The sequence below is a fragment of the Phyllopteryx taeniolatus genome, chromosome 2 (genome assembly GCF_024500385.1).
Source record: "Phyllopteryx taeniolatus isolate TA_2022b chromosome 2, UOR_Ptae_1.2, whole genome shotgun sequence".
Taxonomy (NCBI): domain Eukaryota; kingdom Metazoa; phylum Chordata; class Actinopteri; order Syngnathiformes; family Syngnathidae; genus Phyllopteryx; species Phyllopteryx taeniolatus.
The window spans coordinates 5312539-5334320 of record NC_084503.1 but is presented as its reverse complement, the minus strand read 5'-3'; the positions used below and the strand labels follow the sequence as shown (position 1 = coordinate 5334320).

The 21782-nt window shown below is 42.0% G+C and overlaps 1 protein-coding gene across 3 annotated transcripts in view; it reads right to left on the bottom strand.

Annotated features, from left to right (window-relative positions):
* LOC133469136 (gamma-secretase subunit Aph-1b-like) overlaps window positions 1–20901 on the bottom strand; it is a 34245-nt gene extending 13344 nt beyond the window's left edge. The window contains exons 1-6 of one of the 3 annotated variants that reach the window (XM_061755847.1): window positions 20628–20901; window positions 17360–17420; window positions 17250–17284; window positions 12062–12135; window positions 11536–11658; window positions 9350–9477 (exon numbers count right to left, since the gene is read on the bottom strand). In XM_061755847.1, coding sequence (XP_061611831.1) covers window positions 9350–9477; window positions 11536–11658; window positions 12062–12135; window positions 17250–17284; window positions 17360–17420; window positions 20628–20740 — 534 coding nt within the window. In that variant the 5' untranslated portion in view covers window positions 20741–20901. Of the gene's footprint in view, window positions 1–8163; window positions 9478–11535; window positions 11659–12061; window positions 12136–17249; window positions 17421–20627 lie in introns of those variants that run through there. The other 2 variants (XM_061755827.1, XM_061755837.1) reach the window with 2 other exon arrangements.
* Window positions 20902–21782: the final 881 nt, after the last annotated feature.

Below are 21782 nucleotides of genomic sequence, written 5' to 3'. Positions count from 1 at the left end.
TTAATTTGTGCTTATACAGCTGAGTGAACATGCGGGGTCGCCATTTTGTAGCGCAAAGTTTGAACTTTACTCGACGGCCAGATGCGTAATAGCCTCCGTGGCGTCCCGGGCTTGGCGTTTTACACGTTTCAGTGAGTGGTGTGAAGGCGTTTTGAGTGTTTCAGCGGTGTTGTAACGTACAATTGCCGTCGTCCTCGTGGCGGGACTGGAGCTTAAACATGACGTCACCGCGGCAGCGCTGCAGCTCCGCGTTCGTCATTGTTTAGCAAAGTTTGAACTTTGTTCGACGCCTGAGTGCATAATTGGCTTCGTGGCGTCGCTGGCTTGGGGGTTTACACTTTGCGCGAATGAGTCTCGAGCGTTTTTGTGGTTTTAGCGGTGTTGTAATGCACAATTGACCATCGTCCTCGTGGCGAGAGTGTCGCTTGAATATGACGTCGGCGCTGCTGCGACGTGGTCGCCATTTTGTTGAGCAAAGTTTGAACTTTACTCGACGGCCAAATGAATAATGGACATCGTGGCGTCGCTGGCTTGGCGTTTTACACTTTGCGAGTGGCGCGAAGCAGTTTGAGTGTTTACGTGGTGTTTTAGCGGTGTTATGCACAATTGTCGTCGTGGCGTGAGTGTCGCTTGAATATGACGTCGCCGCTGCTGCGACGTGGTCGCCATTTTGTTGAGCAAAGTTTGAACTTTACTCGACGGCCAAATGAATAATGGACATCATGGCGTCGCTGGCTTGGCGTTTTACACTTTGCGTGTGGCGCGAAGCAGTTTGAGTGTTTGTGGTGTTTTAGCGGTGTTATGCACAATTGTCGTCGTGGCGGGAGTGTCGCTTGAATATGACGTCGCCGCTGCAGCGACGTGGTCGCCATTTTGTTGAGCAAAGTTTGAACTTTACTCGACGGCCAAATGAATAATTGACTTCGTGGCGTCGATGGCTTGGCGTTTTACCCTTTGCGTGTGTGGTTAGGGTTAGGTTAGGGGAATGAAACCGATCCCTCCCTCTCCCGGGGTTGGGGATATAATCCCCACTCCGGGATTGGGAAGGAAGTGCACGGTCCATCCCCCCGCGCCAATACCCGTCCTCCCGCCGCCCCTGTTGTTGACGATCCATCCGGCCACGTCCTCCATAGCGGACCGTAGTCCACTGGCCATCCCAACCCATGCTCTGTCACTTATGATGTAAGTATTTATTTATTTATTTATTTTTTTGTATTTTTTACTTTTTTATTATTGGTCCACCAATTCTGAGTTCGCCTTGGTTATATAATTAATGAATTCGCCTTGGTTATATAAGTAATGAATTGCTTGCTTTGTTTTGTATCTATTAGCCAAGGTATCAATTTGTAATGTATTTTTATAATAACCAACCAAAAGACCAAAAACAATTGAAAAAAACCAAAACACAACAACAACCAAAAAAAACCCCCCCAAGAATTGTATCCCCGTGTGCCTGGACGACGTTTCGGCTCTTGTGAGCCTTCTTCAGGTCCCTGGCACACAGATTCCCCAAGCACAGCTATAGATGTTCACACTACACTGGTCAAAAACGAACTGAGGCTCTTAGTGTGCGCTGGCTTTTATATACTCCCTCATTTGCATAAATTTTTCTCCCAACAATGAACCGAATTTATTTTTCACTTTTTCCATTAACCCTATAATCCCCCCATGCCATTTAGTTTTAATGAGTTTCCCTATTGGAAAACTACACCTATAATGTATTTTAACTATATTCCTTATTTTTTAATTGTTTTTAATCCTTATACCACTTTTGATTTTTTTACTTTTTATCTAAAGTTTGTTCGAATGTATTGGTGTTTTAATTGTTTTCCATGTGTAGTTAAAGTATTTTAATGGTTTTTATCTCTGTTTTACCCAATGATATCTTTATTTATTTATTTCTATGCTAGGGTTAGGGTTAGGTGAGGGGAACCGAACCCTCCCTCTCCCAGTATAGGGGAAATAATTCCCCTTCCGGGATCAGGGGGGAGATGCACGGTCATCCCCCTGCGCCATCTCCCGTCTCCATTTCCCCATTCCTGGCGGCGTGCCTGCTGGCCCCGCCGGTCATAGTGGACCACTTTCCACTCTCCCCCAGTCATCCTTGTTCCAATTTTCTTTTTTCTTTTTCCAAATGAATTGTATAGAGTCGTCTTTGTTATTTATGTAATATTTTTTGTTTTAGATGTGCTATTTATTAATAGGTATACATTTGTAATATATTTCTAATCATAACAACCAAAACCCACAAAAAAAACAAACGTCAACGTTTCGGCTCTAAGGAGCCTTCCTCAGGTCTTGGCACACTGAATTAAATAAATGCACTTGTACAAAAAAAGTGATGTTAACTGTCCAAACATCGAAACCAAACTGAGTTAGTAAAAACGTTCTTCCCTTTTATACCCACTGTTTTTTTGTCCGATGTTTAAAAAGATCTTTTAAAAGAATATGTGCAAAGTGCTTGTGTGCGTTGTGCCACACGTGATTGTGTGTGCATCCAGGGGTCTTTGCGTCCCAGTAGCAAAAGCAGCATGAAGCTTAAGATCATGCCCAAGGTGAAGAGGGAGAAGGAAAAGCTCCACAAGCAGAAGTCAAACAGCTCGCTCTCAGGTTGGAACATCCGATAAAACACACCCGAAGTCATCTAGCAGACAAATTGGAACGTGGACTGTTTTGAGCAGGTTACTTTGCTTCCCTCTCGTGGCCTGGTGAGGTAAAATTTGCAGCTGCATGGCCGTCTACTTGAAGTTGCTTTCACACAGCATTCCTTTCCCCGCCCCCCTTTCCATATTGTCCACCAAGTTATTCTCCTTTCCTTTTTGAGAGCCTCACCCACCGAAATAGCCTTTGTCTTGAGAACATGTGTGCTTGCACACTGCCGATGTAGGTTGCAACATTAACATAATTAGATGTCAGCGTGCCAGCTCCGATTGTTTTCAACACAAAGTAGCATGCGTAGTGATTTAAAAAAAATAAAATAAATGAATACCTCTCTGACATTTTCAATCCAAAAAGTATTTTATACATGATGATTGGTCCTGAAGGTGTGGCCAGGTGTTAAAGATGTACTGTTTTTCGAAGAACTTTTGTGCGCACGTGTATATAGAGTACATATTGTGGGCATCGGGCCAAATTTGGTCCGTCTATCCATCCATTTCAGCTGGACTATTGCATGACAGGTGTGCGTGTCAAATGCCTCAGTGTGTTTTGTATGTTTGTGAATCCATCCAATAAGGAATATACCGTATTGGAAAACTAAGTGATTGTTGCAGTGCATTGTGCAAATAAAGTAAAAAATACCTCCACTTGTAAATAGAAAACTAATGCACTTATACCCAAATTGTGGCCTCATGAGAATCAATGCAAACTAAACAACTATGTAAAAATTGTACTACATTTATGGCAAAAGCTGCAGAATCCAAACTTTTTGGGGAATATTTGTTTTCTAAATTTCTTTGAAAATATAACATTCGAATGAAAGACTTCCATTGTGTGTAGTGACCCTGAACCATTGAGTTATTTCAAAAATAATAACTGTGATGCAACTGAAACACATTTGACAACCTTTCCTCCGAGCAGACTTGGGCATCACGTGAATGACTTCAATCAAGCACGAGAACTGGACCGTTCTCGGAAATAATTAGGAATTAGTCATCTGTTTGGTCGCATTTGGCGCCAAAAGGTACGCAAACTAAGCTGATTGGTTAATGCAGTAAACCAATTTCCATTTGGATCGCTTAAACGCCTGAGGTGAGTGGCGTGACTTTCTCTTTCATTTGTTCCAGTCAAGTTGAGGGTGCTGCTTCACGCTCTCTAGCAATTAATGTTGTTTTTGCTGTATCTTGACTTATTTGAGCGCGTTCTTGACATGTTTGACTCGGGCACCCACCCGGAGTCTGATAGTGTCTTGTGAGTGGTTAGGGTTAGGGTTAGTTTGTGCTTATACAGCTCAGTGTATTTGCGGGGTCGCCATTTTGTAGCGCAAAGTTTGAACTTTACTTAACGACCAAATGCACAATAGGCTTCCTGGCGTCACTGGCGTGGCATTTTACACATTGCCCGAGCGGTGCGAATGCGTTTCGAGTTTTTTTTCGGTGTTGTAACGCACAATTGCCGTCGTCCTCGTGGCGGGGCTGTCTCTTAAATATGACGTCTGCGGCAGCGTTGCTGCTCCGCGGTCGCAATTGTTTAGCAAACTTTGCGCTTTATTCGACGCCCAAATGTATAATAGGCGTCGCTGGCTTGGTGTTTTACACTGTTCAAACTGCGACGTGTTGAGCTCACTCAAACCAAGCTGTGAACAAGTCCCGCTCCCCAAATTTAATGAAATTTCAAAATAAAAGCCTAAACTTCCAAATTTTGCTGTAATTTCCTTATTTTTCAACGGATTCTAACTTGCTACTTCGGCGTGTTGAGGTTGTTTAAACCAAGCTGTTAATGACTCCCGTTACCCAAATTTGATTAAATTTCTAATTAAAAGGCCGAAATGCAAAATGTTGCCGTAACTTCCTTATTTTTCAACGGATTATAACTGTTGCTACTTCTGCATGTTGAGGTCGTTTTAACCAAGCTGTGCCGTAACTGCATTTCGGCCTTTTATTTAGAAATGTTACCAATTTGGGGAAAAGGAGTCATTAACAGCTTGGTTAAAACAACCTCAACATGCAGAAGTAGCAACAGTTATCCGTTGACAAATAAGGAAGTTATGGCAACATTTTGCATTTCGGCCCTTTATTTAGAAATTTAATAAAATTTGGGGAACAGGAGTCATTAACAGCTTGGTTAAAACTACCTCAACACGCAGAAGTAGCAACAGTTATAATCCGTGTTAATGACTCCTGTTCCCCAAATTTGATTAAATTTAAAAATAAAAGGCCGAAATGCAAAATGTTGCCGTAACTTCCTTATTTTTCAACTGATTATAACTTGCTACTTCTGCGTGTTGAGGTCGTTTTAACCAAGCTGTTAATGACTCCTGTTCCCCAAATTTGATTAAATTTCAAAATAAAAGGCCGAAATGCAAAATGTTGCCGTAACTTCCTTATTTTTCTACGGATTATAACTGTTGCTACTTCTGCATGTTGAGGTCGTTTTAACCAAGCTGTGCCGTAACTGCATTTCGGCCTTTTATTTTGAAATTTTATCAAATTTGGGGAACAGGAGTCATTAACAGCTTGGTTAAAACGACCTCAACACACAGAAGTAGCAAGTTATAATCCGTTGAAAAATAAGGAAGTTACAGCAACATTTTGCATTTCGGCCTTTTAATTAGAAATTTAATCAAATTTGGGTAACAGCAGTCATTAACAGCTTGGTTTAAACGACATCAACATGCAGAAGTAGCAACAGTTATCCGTTGAAAAATAAGGAAATTACGGCAACATTTTTGCATTTCGGCCTTTTTATTTTTTTATTTTATTAAATTTCGAGAGCAGGAGTCATTTACAGCTTGGTTAAAACGACCTCAACACGCAGAAGTTGAAAAATAAGGAAGTTACGGCAACATTTTGCATTTCGGCCTTTTAATTAGAAATTTAATCAAATTTGGGTAACAGGAGTCATTAACAGCTTGGTTTAAACGACCTCAACATGCAGAAGTAGCAACAGTTATCCGTTGAAAAATAAGGAAGTTACGGCAACATTTTGCATTTCGGCCTTTTAATTAGAAATTTAATCAAATTTGGGTAACGGGAGTCATTAACAGCTTGGTTTAAACGACCTCAACATGCAGAAGTAGCAACAGTTATAATCCGCGTTAATGACTCCTGTTCCCCAAATTTGATTAAATTTAAAAATAAAAGGCCGACATGCAAAATGTTGGCGTAACTTCATTTTTCAACGGATTATAACTGTTGCTACTTCTGCATGTTGAGGTTGTTTAAACCAAGCTGTAAATGACTCATGCTCTAGAAATTTTATAAAATTTCAAAAAAAAAAAATAAAGCGTGAAATGCAAAATGTTGCCGTAACTTCCTTATTTTTCAACGGATTATAACTGTTGCTACTTCTGCATGTTGAGGTCGTTTTAACCAAGCTGTTCATGACTCCTGTTCCCCAAATTTGATTAAATTTAAAAATAAAAGGCCGAAATGCAATGTGTTGCCATCAGTTCCTTATTTTTCAACAGACTATAACTTGCTACTTCTGCGTGTTGAGGTCGTTTTAACCAAGCTGTTAATGACTCCTGTTCCCCAAATTTGATTAAATTTAAAAATAAAAGGCCGAAATGCAAAATGTTCCCGTAACTTCCTTAATTTTCAACGGATTATAACTTGCTACTTCTGCCTGTTGAGGTCGTTTTAACCAAGCTGTGCCGTAACTGCATTTCGGCCTTTTATTTTGAAATTGTATCAAATTTGGGGAACAGGAGTCATTAACAGCTTGTTTAAACGACCTCAACACACCGAAGTAGCAACAGTAATAATCCGTTGAAAAATAAGCAAGTTACGGCAACATTTTGTATTTCGGCCCTTTATTTTGAAATTTAATCAAATGTGGGGAACAGGAGTCATTAAAAGCTTGGTTTAAACGACCTCAACACGCAGAAGTAGCAACAGTTATCAGTGTTAATGACTCCTGTTCCCCAAATTTGATTAAATTTCAAAATATAAGGCCGAAATGCAAAACGTTGCTGTAACTTAGATTGTCCATTATTTAAACAGCAGCTCCCCCTCTCTCCAAGCCATGCAGTTTGGTTTCAGATCCAAGCATTCTACTGAAATGGCTACATGCCTCTTCATTGAGAAAATAAAATCTTCTCTCGACAAGGGTGGACCTCAGGAAAGCTTTCGATACAGTAAATCACTCTGTTGTTCTTACCAAGCTCTCAAAATTTAACTTATCTCGCAAAGCTGTGAGCTGGATTGAATCATATCTGCATGACCGAACACAATCTGTATCCGTTAACTGCAGATCAGAGTCTCTTTGGCTAACCTCTGGAGTCCCAAGGGATCTATATTAGGCCCCCTTTTATTTAGTCTTTATATCAACTATTTGCCCACGGTTTGTTCAGAAACAGAGTGTGTAATGTATGCAGATGACAGTTTTCTTTGTTCATGGTTGCTCCAAAGATACTGTTGCTGCTAAACTCACTCATACAATGTCCTGTGTCACAACTTGGTTGCAGGAGTGCTGTCTACAGCTAAACGTTTCTAAAACTGTAGGCATGTATTTAATTTAAAAAAATAGAGTATCACCTGACCCCGACATACTTGTTAATGGAGAAAAAATGCAAATTGTCAGCCAATACAAATATCTTGGGTTAATAATTGATTCACAGCTTTCCTTTAAAGCCCATATTGACAAATTGTGTAAAAATATCAAATTAAACCTCGCAAATTTTCGTGCAATTCGGAATGAAATGTCAACTGAAGCTGCAAAAATTTACCTGCATTCGATGATTCTTAGTCACTTTAACTATTGCATAACCAGTTGGTCCCAGGCTGGTAAGAATGCAAAAAAAACATTGGAAGTTTTGTACAAACAAGTCATTAAAGTGATGGATAAAAAACCAAGGCACTATCATCACTGTGCAATTTTAAAAAAATAGTCTTTTAAACTGGGACCGTCTTCACATATTTGCAGATTTAAATTTGATTTATAAAGTACTGCATGATCTGGCCCCAGCTCCTCTGGCTGAGTTCATCAGCCAAAGAAACAGCTCTGAGCGTGTCACTCGAGGCTCTGTCAGAGCTGACTGTCTCATTCCTCTGCGCAGGAGCACTTTCAGTAAGTCAGCCTGGTCAGTGAGGAGCGCTGGTGAGAGGAACTCAGTACCTAAGGAGGTTAAACTGCTTACAACATACAAGGCCTTCACAAAAAAACTGAAAATGTGGCTAGTTAACACATATAGCTGGCAACACTAAAAGACAAGAATGTTATGTTGTCTTTTTGTTATGATCCAAAAAATGATGGTTTTATTCTCTCTTAATAGTATAGTTTGATGATGTATCCTGTATAATATTGTCTTGTAGATGTATTTGACTGCTTTTTGACATCATGGCCAGGGGACTACAGATGAAAACTAGCCTTCTGGCTAATTCTGGCTTTTTTAACCATGTGTACTTCATGTGTTTTATGAAATTGCATTGTCCCCTTTCAAAAAATAAACTGAAACTGCAACCGAGGAGCCCAAGGCCGAAAGTTCAAACACCGAACAAGATCATCAATCAAATCAATCCAACTTTATTCGTTAGCGCTTCTCATACAAGAACATGTTACATTTCACGACATAATTATTAATCCATAATCATTCATAAATTACGGCTTCAACATTTATTTTTATATATATTTATTGTATCAACCTTGTAATGCCGGAAACATTTGGAGCCAAGTGTCTTCTCTTGCATGCTCTTTTTGTATTTTCGGGATCCAGTATTGTTGCTCAAATGATGCAAATTTCCCCGTGGTGGGACTAATAAAGGTTATGTACTTTGAAATGATGGGTTCGCTTTCTCAAGTGACTTACCAATTCGTCTCTGTACAGCCTAGCGTTGTATGGAACGGTTTCCCTCCATATACATGCACTATTTTGCTCTTCACAGTTGGCTCATCTCTGCTGCAATGTGGTTTCAGCCAGACCGAGGTGACAAGTGTACTGTAGCATGCTATCAATTTGGGGGTTTTGCGATGTCATGTGATAGCTTAGCGATTAGCGTGGCGTTCCCATCTCTCTCGTCTTATCCTCATTTGAATTATTATAGTCAAAAAAAAAAAATATATATAATATATTCACCTTTGCTATTAATGTGTTTGTTACCAGTAGTTTGTTCAATGCATGCGTTAACATTTACGCTTATTTCACATAGCGCGGCTGAAATCAATTTAACACGTCACCATTTTTATCACTAAATATATTTCCAACGGTGCTATTGACGTGGAGAATTCACCAGATGTTGGGAACAACCCAAGTAATCCATACAGACAGAGAAAGTAGAACAAATAAGGTCAGAAATGAAGTTGTTTCAGCCGCTGTATATGGTCGATTGATGGCCCTGTGGCGTGTGTAATCAAGTGACATCCCAGTCCAACCAGTATCATCAAACACAGCTGGACTCAATGAGTGTCACAGTAAAGGGTCTGAATAAGGGGCTGCAATATAACAAAGAGTGAAAAATGGAATACTTTCCGTACCCACTGTACTGCAGCTTAATGTGCTTCTTCAGGTTCACATACATTGTGAGTGAATGTGCATCACCGTGCCGCTATTAACAAACACGCTTCACTTGTTTGATAGTTTTCGGTTTTCAGTATGTGAACTGGATACATGATCGCAAAGCGGCCGGCGTAGGCGATCTTGCGTTTTCTCAGCGTGAGCCACCAACCCGCCTTCCCCTCGCACATCACTCACCAGACAGGAAACGACCAAGTGACTGATGACAACGGTAGCAACTGCCCACCATTGCTGCTTTTCACAGGCATCAAAGAAGACCACACCCCAGAACATGTGGAGAAGGATAATGGCCATCGTCATGAATGCTAAGGAAGAGAAAAGAGTTGAAATGATACTGGACATTTCACCGTTTCTCACATCATTCACCCGTTTGTCGTACACTATGAAGTTTGCCTCAGTCAAACATAAATCAGGAGAACGGGGAGATTTTTGTGATTTCAACTGATTTGTGAGTTTTGTGATATTTGTCATATGAAGAGTAGGGCTGTCCCGATCTGATCTTTGAGATCGTAAATCGCGCTGATGTCCTTGATTTAAAAAAAGCATACAGGATCTTACTAAAATCTCTGATTTTACCACTCTTAGGCCTCTTTATACGCCCGCATCGCATCACGTGACAGACGAATTGCCCCGTGCAGAACCTCTGCATAGCTTGCCACGCACCGGACAAAAATAGTTGCTGCGCTTCAAACGCCGCGGAGATCATCTCTCATGATTGGTCCGTTTTAGTCACATGCTGTGATGACGTACCCGCGTGCCCCTTGGTTCTACATACCATCTACGTCGCCGCTTTCTCGATCGATTTTGTAGCATAACTAAACGTATCATCTGGTCGTCTAGGTCCATTTGTTCTGTCGCGGTCGCCATTGTTGCTTTGTTCCTTGCTACTGAAAGGAAAGTAAAAACGGCTACCGGAAATGGACAAAAAAAATCCAGAGGAAACTCCAGCCTGTTGTGTCCTATCCAATACCAGCCGTAGCGACACCCCCAACTTGGAGTCAAACTGCAGCACACTTTCAAAACAGCGCGCTCGACTTGCGCTCGAGTATAAAGGCAAACTACGCGAGGGACAGCCGCAGTGACGTCAGCGTGGTCGCCATCCGCGCGAGTATAACGAAGCCTTTATACAAGCAGTCCATTCCATGCGCCGCTCCAGCACTTCCATCCAGCGGCGCCAGGATGCCATGCAGAGCCCACATGATCACAACAACAGGTTGCTCATGTGCTAACATGGTAGCAGGGAGTAAGTGTGACTGTTGCTTGCTTAGTTGTTTACCGACACTTCACTTAAAGTTCACTGCAAAACTAAACTTGCATAACAAAAGAATTACACCTACTGAATGGTCAATGTTCTTCGCTTTTGTTTACAAAAATCGTTAGCTAAACGCTAACACACAATGAATGAAAACCAACACTGACGAGCTAATAAAAGTTACCATTGAACTCACGGCACATACCATAATTTCTCGTGTATAATGCGGTGCGTATTATCCATGGGTGCCATGGATAATACGCACCCCCAAAGTTGACCTCAAAATTCTGTAAAACCCTTCTACCTATGTATAGTGAATTTTTACAATGCATGATTTTGCTTCTACCCGTATGATCAAAACATGAAGTATTATCTGTATTTTGTTAGTTTTTTTCCAAAGAATTATTCTGAAGTTAAGCACGTTGTACTCATATGTTTGATTACCTAGGAAGAATTTGTAAGATGGATGCAATTCTTAAAACATGAAGGACCAGGCGAAAAACATTTAAATTAATTTTAATGGGATTCAAATTAAACGGTCACGCATTTTAGAAAGGCATTATCATTAAACAAAACATAACCATAAAGGAATTAATGATGGTTGTTCATTCATCAGGTTAAAGGCTATACCTTTTTTATAACCACTAGGTGGCGGTGGCATTTTGGAATGAAAGTGTACAGCTTTTTCAAAACCACTAGATGGCGTCACACATTTCTAAAATGTGAAGGTTTTTTTTAAAAAAATTTTTTTTTAACATTTTCCCCTATACCTATATATAATGCACACTATTGACTTTTGACAATTTTGGGGGGGGGGGGGGAGGAAGATGCGCATTATACACAGGAAATTACGGTACTTGTATCTCAAAATGATAATGAACATTGGTACACAATCGCTGTATAAAATCCAAAATGAAAGTGGGATGCTTGGAAAACCTGTGTTAAAAATGCATTGGGCTCTCTAACAGCACTTGGCAAATACTTTAACTGAAATTTTAATGGGGTCGGGGGCGGGTCTGGTAATTCTGTCTTCAAGTGTAAGTGAGTTGTTACGGAAGAATTACAAGCGTCTCCATATAATATGGCCATGCAGCGGAGAATGAAGTGGTACCTGAAGACAAAAAGTAGTGCTGCGAGTCTCCATGGATCCCGATGGTGCCCGGGCCAACAGAGTCAGCCAGAATGTTCACCACGGAGAACGCGCCACTCATGAATCCAAAGCCAAGGCCAGACACTGAGACAGATCACAAGTAAAGGAACATCTGTATGACAGGCAGGTGAGTTTGTACTTAGAAGGACCTTTATTAGTCGCACAATGGGGAAGATTTCAAATATGTCACACAATCAAAATCATTTCTGAAAGGTAACTACTGAGGTGTATTGTTTTAAGGACAAAATAATGTGTTATCAAACATCTGTCCAATATAAATATAATGATCTTTGTATAATTTTGTACAGTGAGAGTTCAATGGCCAAGTCTTGATTTTGCATAGCTGAATTAGCATGAAGTGATTTCAACAGTTAAATCAATGGAAAGCAATTTACAGTATAGCCTAACATATTAGTTGAACAAAAACATGGTTGTTCAATTGAGCTCAGATTTTGAATCCGTTATCTCGTTATTTTTGGAAGTATACCGTAGGCCAGTTGTCGGATAGAGATGGGCATGGTTTCCTCCTGACTGAGGGTGAGGAGGCCTTCGTTTGCTTTCCTGCAGACAGACGCCATACAACAACATTGTTAACAAGAAGCAGCAACTGTTTGCATGTCAGTTGCTGAAGATATGCGCTGGGACAATTAGCCTTTACTCGAAAAGAGGGAAGGTGGAAAAATGGAACAGACACAGCAGATAAACTAAAGTGTTATCATATCATTTCGGAGGGGGGGGGGCTTTTGTCCATGCAATTAGAACATTTCCCGATTTTTTTTTCATTCATTCAGGTTATTTTCTTCCACCTAAATACGCCTTATGGACAGAAAGTAGGGAATGCACGATAACACCCCCCACCGATACCCAATCTATTTTTTTTAATAGTTTACGTCATGGGTCTTTACCAAGTTCCAGACAAAGGACCCCAAACTGATGGAAAGCTGGAGCGGAGACCCCCTACTTATGTACATTGTCTCTAATTGTTTTCGATTAAACTGGTCCTATCATAGAATGCATTTTCATTGCCACTACACACCAGAGGTGGGAGTGTAAAGTTTCCAATGAGGGTGTTGGTGACACCAAGATAAAGCACAAAATGAAGACCCTGGAGTTCAGGTCTACACAGGGGAGACCTGCAGAGGGAGAAAAAACAGGGAATGTGGGTGGTCCTGGAGCTCTACAATTGACTTGAGGGCCACACTGTTACCATAGATTTTGTATTTATTTCTTTCTTTATTTTTTTACATCCTTCACTTTAGCTGCGGAGCTGCAGTAGAAAACGGTGGCGCTGGTCGGTACAGTGCGAAGAAACAAGCCCGAGCATCCTCAGCAGCTACTCAGCCTCTCAGGACCTGAAGCGGGCGATCAACATCAACTCCGTCCTCAAAAAGGCCCAGCAGAGGATGTACTTCCTGTGGCTTCTGGGAAAGCACGGCCTGCCACAGGAGATGCTGAGGCAGTTCATACAGCGGTCATCGAATCAGTCCTGTGTTCTTCCATCTCAGTCTGGTTTGGCGCTGCTACAAAAAAGGACAAACTCCGACTGCAACGGACAATCAAAACCGGCTCTTCCGGCTCCTTCCCTCAGGTAGGCGCTACCGATCAATGCAAACTAGAACTAGCAGACATTCCAACAGCTTCTTCCCTCTTGCAATCAACTTCTTAAACAGCTAACCTACAATTCCATTGCAACATGCTGGCAATTTTTTGTCTTGAGTTTGTTGTCAAATTTCTGTGGGGCCAATTCTACATGACTCGTGCACTCACTGTCGTCGTCTCGCCACGCTGCACTATTTGCGTATCTGTTGTTGACCAATACCGGCCACTCATGCCAGAGTAGCATCTGCTCCATTTGCACAATCAACATTGTCCCAGACTATCGTACTACTCGCTTGAAGTCTCGGCGCCCTTTGCTCTAAGTGCTAGAGGACTCTGCATCTTTTTGCACAATTGTCAAAAAAATAAATAATAATAATGTACTGTCATTACCAGATAACTGGCAACCCTTTAATGCTCAGTGACTGTTTTTTTTTTTCTCAATGTCTTTCTGTCTCCAAAGTGTTGTCGTACTAGAGCGGCTCCAATTACCGGAGACAAATTCCTTGTGTGTTTTTTTGGACATACTTGGCAAATAAAGATGATTCGGATTCTGATTTGCGTTCACAAAAAACAGGACATTGGTATCCTATGTCCTTAAGAAGGGGGGAAATGCACTCGTTTTGAGCATGGTGAGCCGAAGGTAGCGGAAAAGGGGAAGAAACCGCCCCAGATCCTCCTAGACTCTAATGCCTGCAAAGGCGCTATCGATCACCTGGACCAAGTAAGCACAATTATGCTTCAATTATTTGTTTGTTCCGTCAAAGCTTTCTTGGAGTAGTTGTCACCTGAGGTCATCTGATTTATTTATTTGGAGGTTTGTGGCACCTACTCCTGCCGCCGGTGGTCCCTCAGGTGGCCCTTGACCCGTTTTACCATATGCTCCTCCTCATCGCTCTGCTCCCCCCCCCACGGTAAGCTTGCTCCACCAGGCTGGCTGCAGCCTCTTGCCCGGGGAGATGCTTTCTCCGTACGATTGCAGGCGCGATGAGGGCCTTCCCCAACTTGTCCAAAAATTGTCGTCCCCTGTATTTTTTGCTCTCCTGCCATCCAGGGTCCACCGACGTGAATAGTACGTATGCATTGTAGCATGAGACGCTGATCCAGCAGCGGCAAGCGCAAGCAGTGCGTCATGTGCACAAGACCACCGCGTTCGTTTAATCAGTGCTCAAAATTGAGAAAAAACACAACAGGTGTATGTGGTGATTGTTTTGAGAAACCCTAAAATAGTTGAAATAGTCAATTCCCTGTTGTTCATTGTTTTGTTTTTTTTATTATTGTTTCATTGTAGTTGGTTGGTGTTTTTTGTTACTTGGTTTGTTAGATTAATTCTTATTGCATCCAAATCTATGTTGTTATGACTTATTCGAGGCTCGAATTACCTCACATCAAATATTCCACTTTTAAATTATTATTATTATTTGAAAATATGGAAACAGCAGGGAGGATAGCGGCACGGTGGGGGACTGGTTTGCACATCTGCCTCACAGTTCTGAGGACCGGGTTCAAATCCCGCCCTCGCCTGTGTGGAGTTCGCACGTTCTCCCCGCGCCTGCGTGGCTTTTCTCCGGGCACTCCGCTTTCCTCCCACATCCCAAAAACATGCATTCATTGGAGACTCTAAATTGCCCGTAGGTGTGACTGTGAGTGCGGAAGGTTGTTTGTTTGTTTGTGCCCTGCGATTGGCCGGCGACCGGTTCAGGGTGTACCCCGCCTCCTGCCCGATGGCAGCTGGGATGGGCTCCAGCACGCCCGCGACCCGCGTTTGGAGAAGCGCGACAGAAAATGGATGGATGAAAATATGGCATATTTAGGGTTAGGGTCAAAACACAATCATGCTTTTATTGTTCATAGAGGGCATAAAAAAAAATGATGGATAGGTCTGAAGCTGCTGAACATTTTGAGAGGTTGAAAAGAAAAAAATATTCATATATGACCGACTTAGGACACTTTTAAGAGCCTGTGCATTTTTTTTTCATATCGCTACTTATTCCAGAGGGGCACAAGGGTAAATGGCGCACATGGTGCTATTCCCCATGCATCCCTGGGCTCGTCTGATCACCGTTTCATTCACTTAATACGGCCACAACTTCAATGTGTGAAGCCTGTGGTGAAAACAGTGAAGAAGTGGACCAATGAAGCAACAATGGAGACTGCACAGATTGGAGTGCCTTTGAAACTTCAACTGGCAGCCAGTCACATCCTATCGTACTGTCTGTAAAGATGCGTGTAGCAACAAAGACATTTCGGACGTTCAGTGACAAGCCGTGGCGCACTGCCAAACTTCAGCAACTTCGCCAGGCTAAAGAGCGATCCAAGTGGGGACAGAGCCTCGTACAATCAGGCTAGAAGCCAGCTCACAAAAGAAATGAACATCGCAAAGAGAAATTATGCAGAAAAGATGAAAAATAGTCTTCTGCGAATGGAGGACCTCACTAACCAACAACAAGCGACCATCAACCCCCAAGTGGAGCACAATAAATAACTGGCTGACGACTTCAACACCTTCTACTGCAGATTTGAAAAGTACAATTTCAAGCTGTCAAACTCCTGAAATTTGCAGGTGACACCACAGCCATTGGCCTCATCAAAGACAGTGACAGGTCTGTTTTTCTGGAGCTTTGGTGCGACCAACACAACCTGGAGCTGTACACGCTCAAAAGTCTCGAGATGTTCGTGGACTTCAGGAAGTATCCTTCACCACAGCTGCCTCTCACACTGTCCATCTGCCCTGTGTCAACTGTCGAGACAAACTTCCTGGGAATTACAATCTATCAGGACCTGAAGTGGGATCCATAAACTCCGTCCTCAAAAAGGCCCAGCAGAGGATGTCATTCCTGCAGCTTCTGAGGAAGCACAGCCCGCCACAGGAGCTGTTGTGGCAGTTCTCCACAGCAGTCATCGAATCAGTCCTGTGTTCATCCATCACAGTCTGGTTTGGTCCTGCCACAAAAAAGGGCAAACTCCGACTGCGACGGACAATCAGGACTGCCGAAAAAAATCCTCGGTACCCCCCCCCCTACCCTCCCTTGAGGACTTGAATGCTCCCAGAACTAAGACAAACGCATGCAGTATCCTCTTGCAGCCTCCATATCCTTGTCACCACCTCTTCCAGCTCTTTCCCTCAGGTAGGCGCTAACGATCAATGCAAACTAAAAACAGCAGAAAAAAAAAAAACTGCTTCTTCCACCTTGCCAGTAACTTCTGAAAAACAGAAACGACAATTGCAGCCTAATGTGCCTCATGGTACTGAGAGCTCAAGAAATCAATCAAATGCGTTTCAAAAAAGCACTATCTAAAAAAAAATTAGCGAACCGTGAATGCATACAGCATAAAAACGTTGTTAGTTTAAACAAACAAAAAAAACGATCAGTATAAAATGCTAATTATCGGCCGATACCGATTAGGCCGATAAGATCTGTGTAAAGTCTAATTATTTTCCCCAAATCATAAAGTCCTAGTCTTGATTGATGACGAGGTAGTTTCAATTGGGCCCACATGGTTAAAAGCTTACAGACCTCCCAGTGGCGAGGACTGGATAGGTGTGAAGGTTCGGCCACATAAACACACGGGATGTTGTGGCTAAGTACACACAAGTGTGGCTAGGAGATTTTTTAATACCGTTTAGCCACGTTGTTTCATGACCCAGTGCCAACCCTGCAGATGAATATAGGAATACTAATTACCAAAACTGCATAACACTGTCAGCGATTTCAAATCCTGTCACCTGCAAGAGGTTTTGGTATTCAAAGGTTTTGGTATTCAAAGGTTTTTGCATTCAAACGACAAACTGCATCGATGTCAACTTAAACCACATCACAGACTCATGCATAAAACAGTAGAAAAAAAATGATTCTGATGGAACAGGATCTTTAAGAAGCTCACTGAATTGAAGCCTCACTCACACAATATGCTGACTGACACACAGGATGTCAGCAGTTTTATCGTTCAAGTATTTTTCCAGAAATATTGGTGGATTACAAGTTGTACGACATAACGGGCATTGATATTTCGGGTTTCCACGACATGTATTGTTGCAGCACTATGGAAAAACATAACAACTGTGTGGGATAGCTTACTTCAGCAGTTTATAATAAGCGAAGCGGAAGGTCTCCTGCAGGAGGACGGACAGCACCACGCCAAATATGAGGAGTCCTTTCTGCTGAACCGCACTGTCCTTATTACTTACCTGAACGGAGATAAACCAAACCAGAGAGGACAATAGGAGAGAGACAAGCCAGAAAAACGCTCTGGAAGCAAACAAGCACACAAAAAAAACAGGTGAAAGAATGTAAAAACATGGTGGACTTTCCTCCTAGAGTTGAAGATTGTGTATTTTCAGAGATGTTCCTGAACAATTACACTGGACGTTTGGAGGAAATCATAGCTTTGAAAGTGGATGCGTTTATTTTAGAAACCATTGAAGTGGTCCAGACATTTTCTTTTGAGCATGTGCCTTGGGTCACAGACTCAGAGGTGTGCTGACATTACCCAGCTGACTTCGGGTGAGAAGAGGGGCACACTCCGGACAGATCCCCGGTCAATTGCGGCGCTCCAATCGCTCAGCCACCCAACACGATCGAACGATTTCCGTGGAAAACACGTGAGCAGTGCCCCGACAGACAACACGTGATGCCCGCATCAGACGAGAAGACACATTTCTTGTTTCAATTGTCAGACTATTGCAATAAAATCTTGTACTCCGATACGTCTCGCAAGCAGGCAACAAAACGGTATGCAGCCTAGCAAGCTAGCGCACGGTGAATGGTTGTACGTAAATATGCCAGCGTTCTGTCCAATCTTGCTCTAAACTTTCGGTGTAGGTGATTTAATTACAAGAAAGTAATTTCATTTCAGTAAGATAGCACCCATTATTTCTGTCATGTTGTAATGTTGGTTTGAGCTGACTGATTAGAATACACGATCAGACGAGAGCCGTGATTTCCAACCTTTATGGCGCCAAGGCACATATTTTACAATTGAAAAATCTCACGGCACACCAAAAAAACAAAAAAGTCACAAAAAGTGGATACTTTAATGACCGTATGTACTTCCTGCCATCTAATGGAAGACCATTCATTTGTTCTGTCTGTCACTATGACTCTATGGTGACGTGTTAAATACTTATTTCAACCGCTGTAATTATTTCTGTTAACACAATAAACAAAGTCAGTAATACAACTATTAAAGGAGGTGAAAGGAAGCTATAGTGAATATAAAAAGTCTGCACATCCCTGTTCAAATGGCAGGTTTATGGAATGTACAAAAATGAAAACTAAATCACAAAAAAAAAAAACACTCTCTTCCACTAATAGTTAACTTAATTTAAATTAATTTCTGATCTTATCTTTTCTACTTTATTTGTATGTATGGATTACTTGGGTTGTCCCCAACATCTGGTGAAATTTTCAGGTCAATAGTGTAGCGACTCTGACCCGGTTGTCACTGCGCCCCCCCCCCCCCCAACAACTTGATAAACTGCATTCTCCCAAGCCGCCCCGCTGTGCGAGCCGGCCACCAAAGGACGCCTGGGCATCTCACCCGGATCTTAAACTAATGAGCAGCTTGACGTCAAATCTGGATTCCAGTCATCAAAGACTCCTTTCCTCCTTTTGAAGTGACAGAGTGACCAAAAGGTTGGACTCTCTCTCAACCACTGGGAACATTGCTGGAATGCAGATGACACCTGCTGGCGTTTGAGAGTTACTGCAATGTGTGGGGACTCATTCAAGGTTTCTTTAACTGAAGATAAATGTCTGTTTTGATATTTCACGAACTCTGCAGAAAAATTCTAAATGCATGCCTTGATGTCTACGTCACTGTGTCGGCTTTGCGGGACCAGCTGTGAGATTTTGAGAACTGTTCGTCTTGATTTGAAGCCAAACAATAAGCAGTTGATCTGCCAAAACTGAAGTTTAAACAATCATTCTATGTGCTTGATTTATGAGTAAGAGTACAAGGTTTGGAGTATTTTATATTAATATATGATTTTTACACTATTTTTATGGCTAAATTGTAGACTAAAATTCTAGTCGACGGGCGTGGTCTTCAGTCTCCCCGTCTCATAGACACACCTCCTGGGTATTTTACCGTCGACTCCCGCCTCTTCTCTGGCTCTTGGGTCGTGCTCTCTTGTGTTTTGCTAACAGCGCTCCAGCTGCGGAGTGGCTTCGGCCAACCCCCTCCCCCTTCCTTTGTCCTCTGGCCACCACGTGCACGGGCGACCGCCGGAACCCAAACGGCGGCGCTTTCGATCAAAGAAGCTGGCCATGTGGCTTCGATCGGTTTTTTTTGCGATAACGCATAGATTTTTTTAATGAATTTCTTTAATCCGTGGTAGTGACATTGAAATATACCAATTTCATGGGACTTTTATTTTGAAATGCCACATCAGATTTGAATGGGACCTCTTTTGTTGGAGACCTGGAGTGGTGTAGTGCCCCCGAGAACTGGACCGGTGTTACTATAGCTCATTAAAAAGACTTAACAGATATTTCCAGTCAGGGGGAATGACAGCAAAATATGCAGTTTTCAGAGACTTATTTTGAAATACAATATCAGATCTTCATCACACCTCTTTTGGTGGTCTGTCACACGGATCTGGACTTGTCTTGCGATAGCAATGGGATTATTTTAGGGTGGCTTTGGCTCAGTTCAGGTTCAGCTCAGGTTCGAATCCCTGCTACGACTGTCCGCATGTCGAAGTGTCCTTGGGCAAGACACTGAACCCTAATTTACTCCCAGTGGGCCTGGCAGCGCCTTGCATGGCAGCAGTCGCCCATCGGTTGATGAATGTGTGTGTGAATGAGAGGCTTTGTAAAGCGCTTTGGGCACTGTGATGATGTAGATAAAGCGCTATATAAGTGCAGTCCATAACAAATGTATTTTTCCTAAGATATCGACTAAAGTAGATTTTTTAATGCATCTCAAGATTCAAATTAACTTTGCCGGTTCCATTCCTTAACCGAAGAGCACTGACATCCGTATTATTGGGAGGCTTTTATTTTGAAGGTGGCTTTCGCCGCTCGTTGGCGACCTATTGCCGTAATGCCTTGTATGAACAAAATGAGGGGCGGCTGGCTTGACCGCAGTGAGAAATGTGTCAAGAAACCTTCAATTGTAAAATTCGCCCCGCCTTAAATGGGTGCTTTTCACAGAAGAGCGGAAACCTGACACGCACCCTTTACAATCATCAAGACACCTTTGTTAGTCTCTATTTAGTCCAGCTCCTCTATACAAAGAGAATGACTAAACTGACGAGCTAAGTAATCACTGGAAACGGAAGGGTAGGTGTTTTTTTTAATCAAAACAGAGAAAGCTAATGGTGCGTTCGGCTAGCATGCTAGCTGCACAGCGACTGGAGTTTATCGATCGAAGCACAACCGTGTAAACGTGTTTTTGTCCCAATAATGACAAGCGATGCATGAAATATGCCACGCTGATTCATCAGGTCTTACCCTGCTATGAGGAAGATGACCCGCAGAGGCTCCCGGGCGATGGTAAACAGGAACAGAGCGATTGCAGGGCCGAAGGCAATGAAGGTACAGCCAAAAAACACTGCCACCGTCATTTTCGGTGATTCTTGATGACTGTGCAGAAAACCGCGCGACTCAGAGCGCTCTGTCGGATATTTAATTAATAGCGGCCTGCTTTGATTGTAGATGGTGGGAAGCGAAAAGTCCCTCTGCTTCCGCTAGTTTCAGGGGCTTCGCTCGTGATGATGTCACATGACCGAAGGTTTTAAAAAAAAACAAAAAAAAAAACACCAAAACTTTATTAGTAAATGTCTGCGTCAGCAGTGCGTTGATCTGTGTTTTTGTTTCCAAGATATTGTCCATATATATTTTGAGACATTGAGAACCAATTTCTTTATATTATATATTGTATTAATTATATTATATTATATTATACGAGAAAGGGCAATTCCTGAAGAAATTGTGTGTGAATGCTGAAATGCTGGTAGAAATAACATGGAATGTTATTGAATCTTATTGAATGATGTAGAATGACGTTCAGTAAGATGGAATGGTAGTGAATGAAGTGAAATGAGTTGAACACGTAGAAGTAGGAACGGTGAAAATCCATTGAGAAATAAGGAAGTTATAGCTAAATTGGTAAAAAAGAAAATTCCATTTCAGGCTTTTATTTTGAAATTTCAGGAAATTTGGGGAAGGGGACCTTGAATTCCGTTTCACTTAGTTATTGTTTATTTAAAAAGACTCGTTTTTATTTTGTTTACGGACGAAAATGTTTTTTTCAATTTGGGTTTTAAAAAAAATATATAGTTCCTTTTCGTATATTATCCTAACCTTGGTGTGTGCGTGTGTGTGTGTGTGTGTGCGCGAGTGTGTGCGCCTGTGTGACTGTGTGTAATTTGATTTGAAATTTATAATACTGAACAAACACTTTATTAAACAAGAAACAAACCCAGGATAACAAACAAATAATTGTAAGCATAAACACAAAATAACATTCCCACTTCAGAACGAGCCTCCACTTAACTATTCAAGAAATCAGAGCAACTGAAGTAACCCCACACGCCTCAACTGTCCTTGCCTGGGGATGCCGGGGTCCACCTCAAACGCGGTCCTCCGTACAGAATCAGAATCATC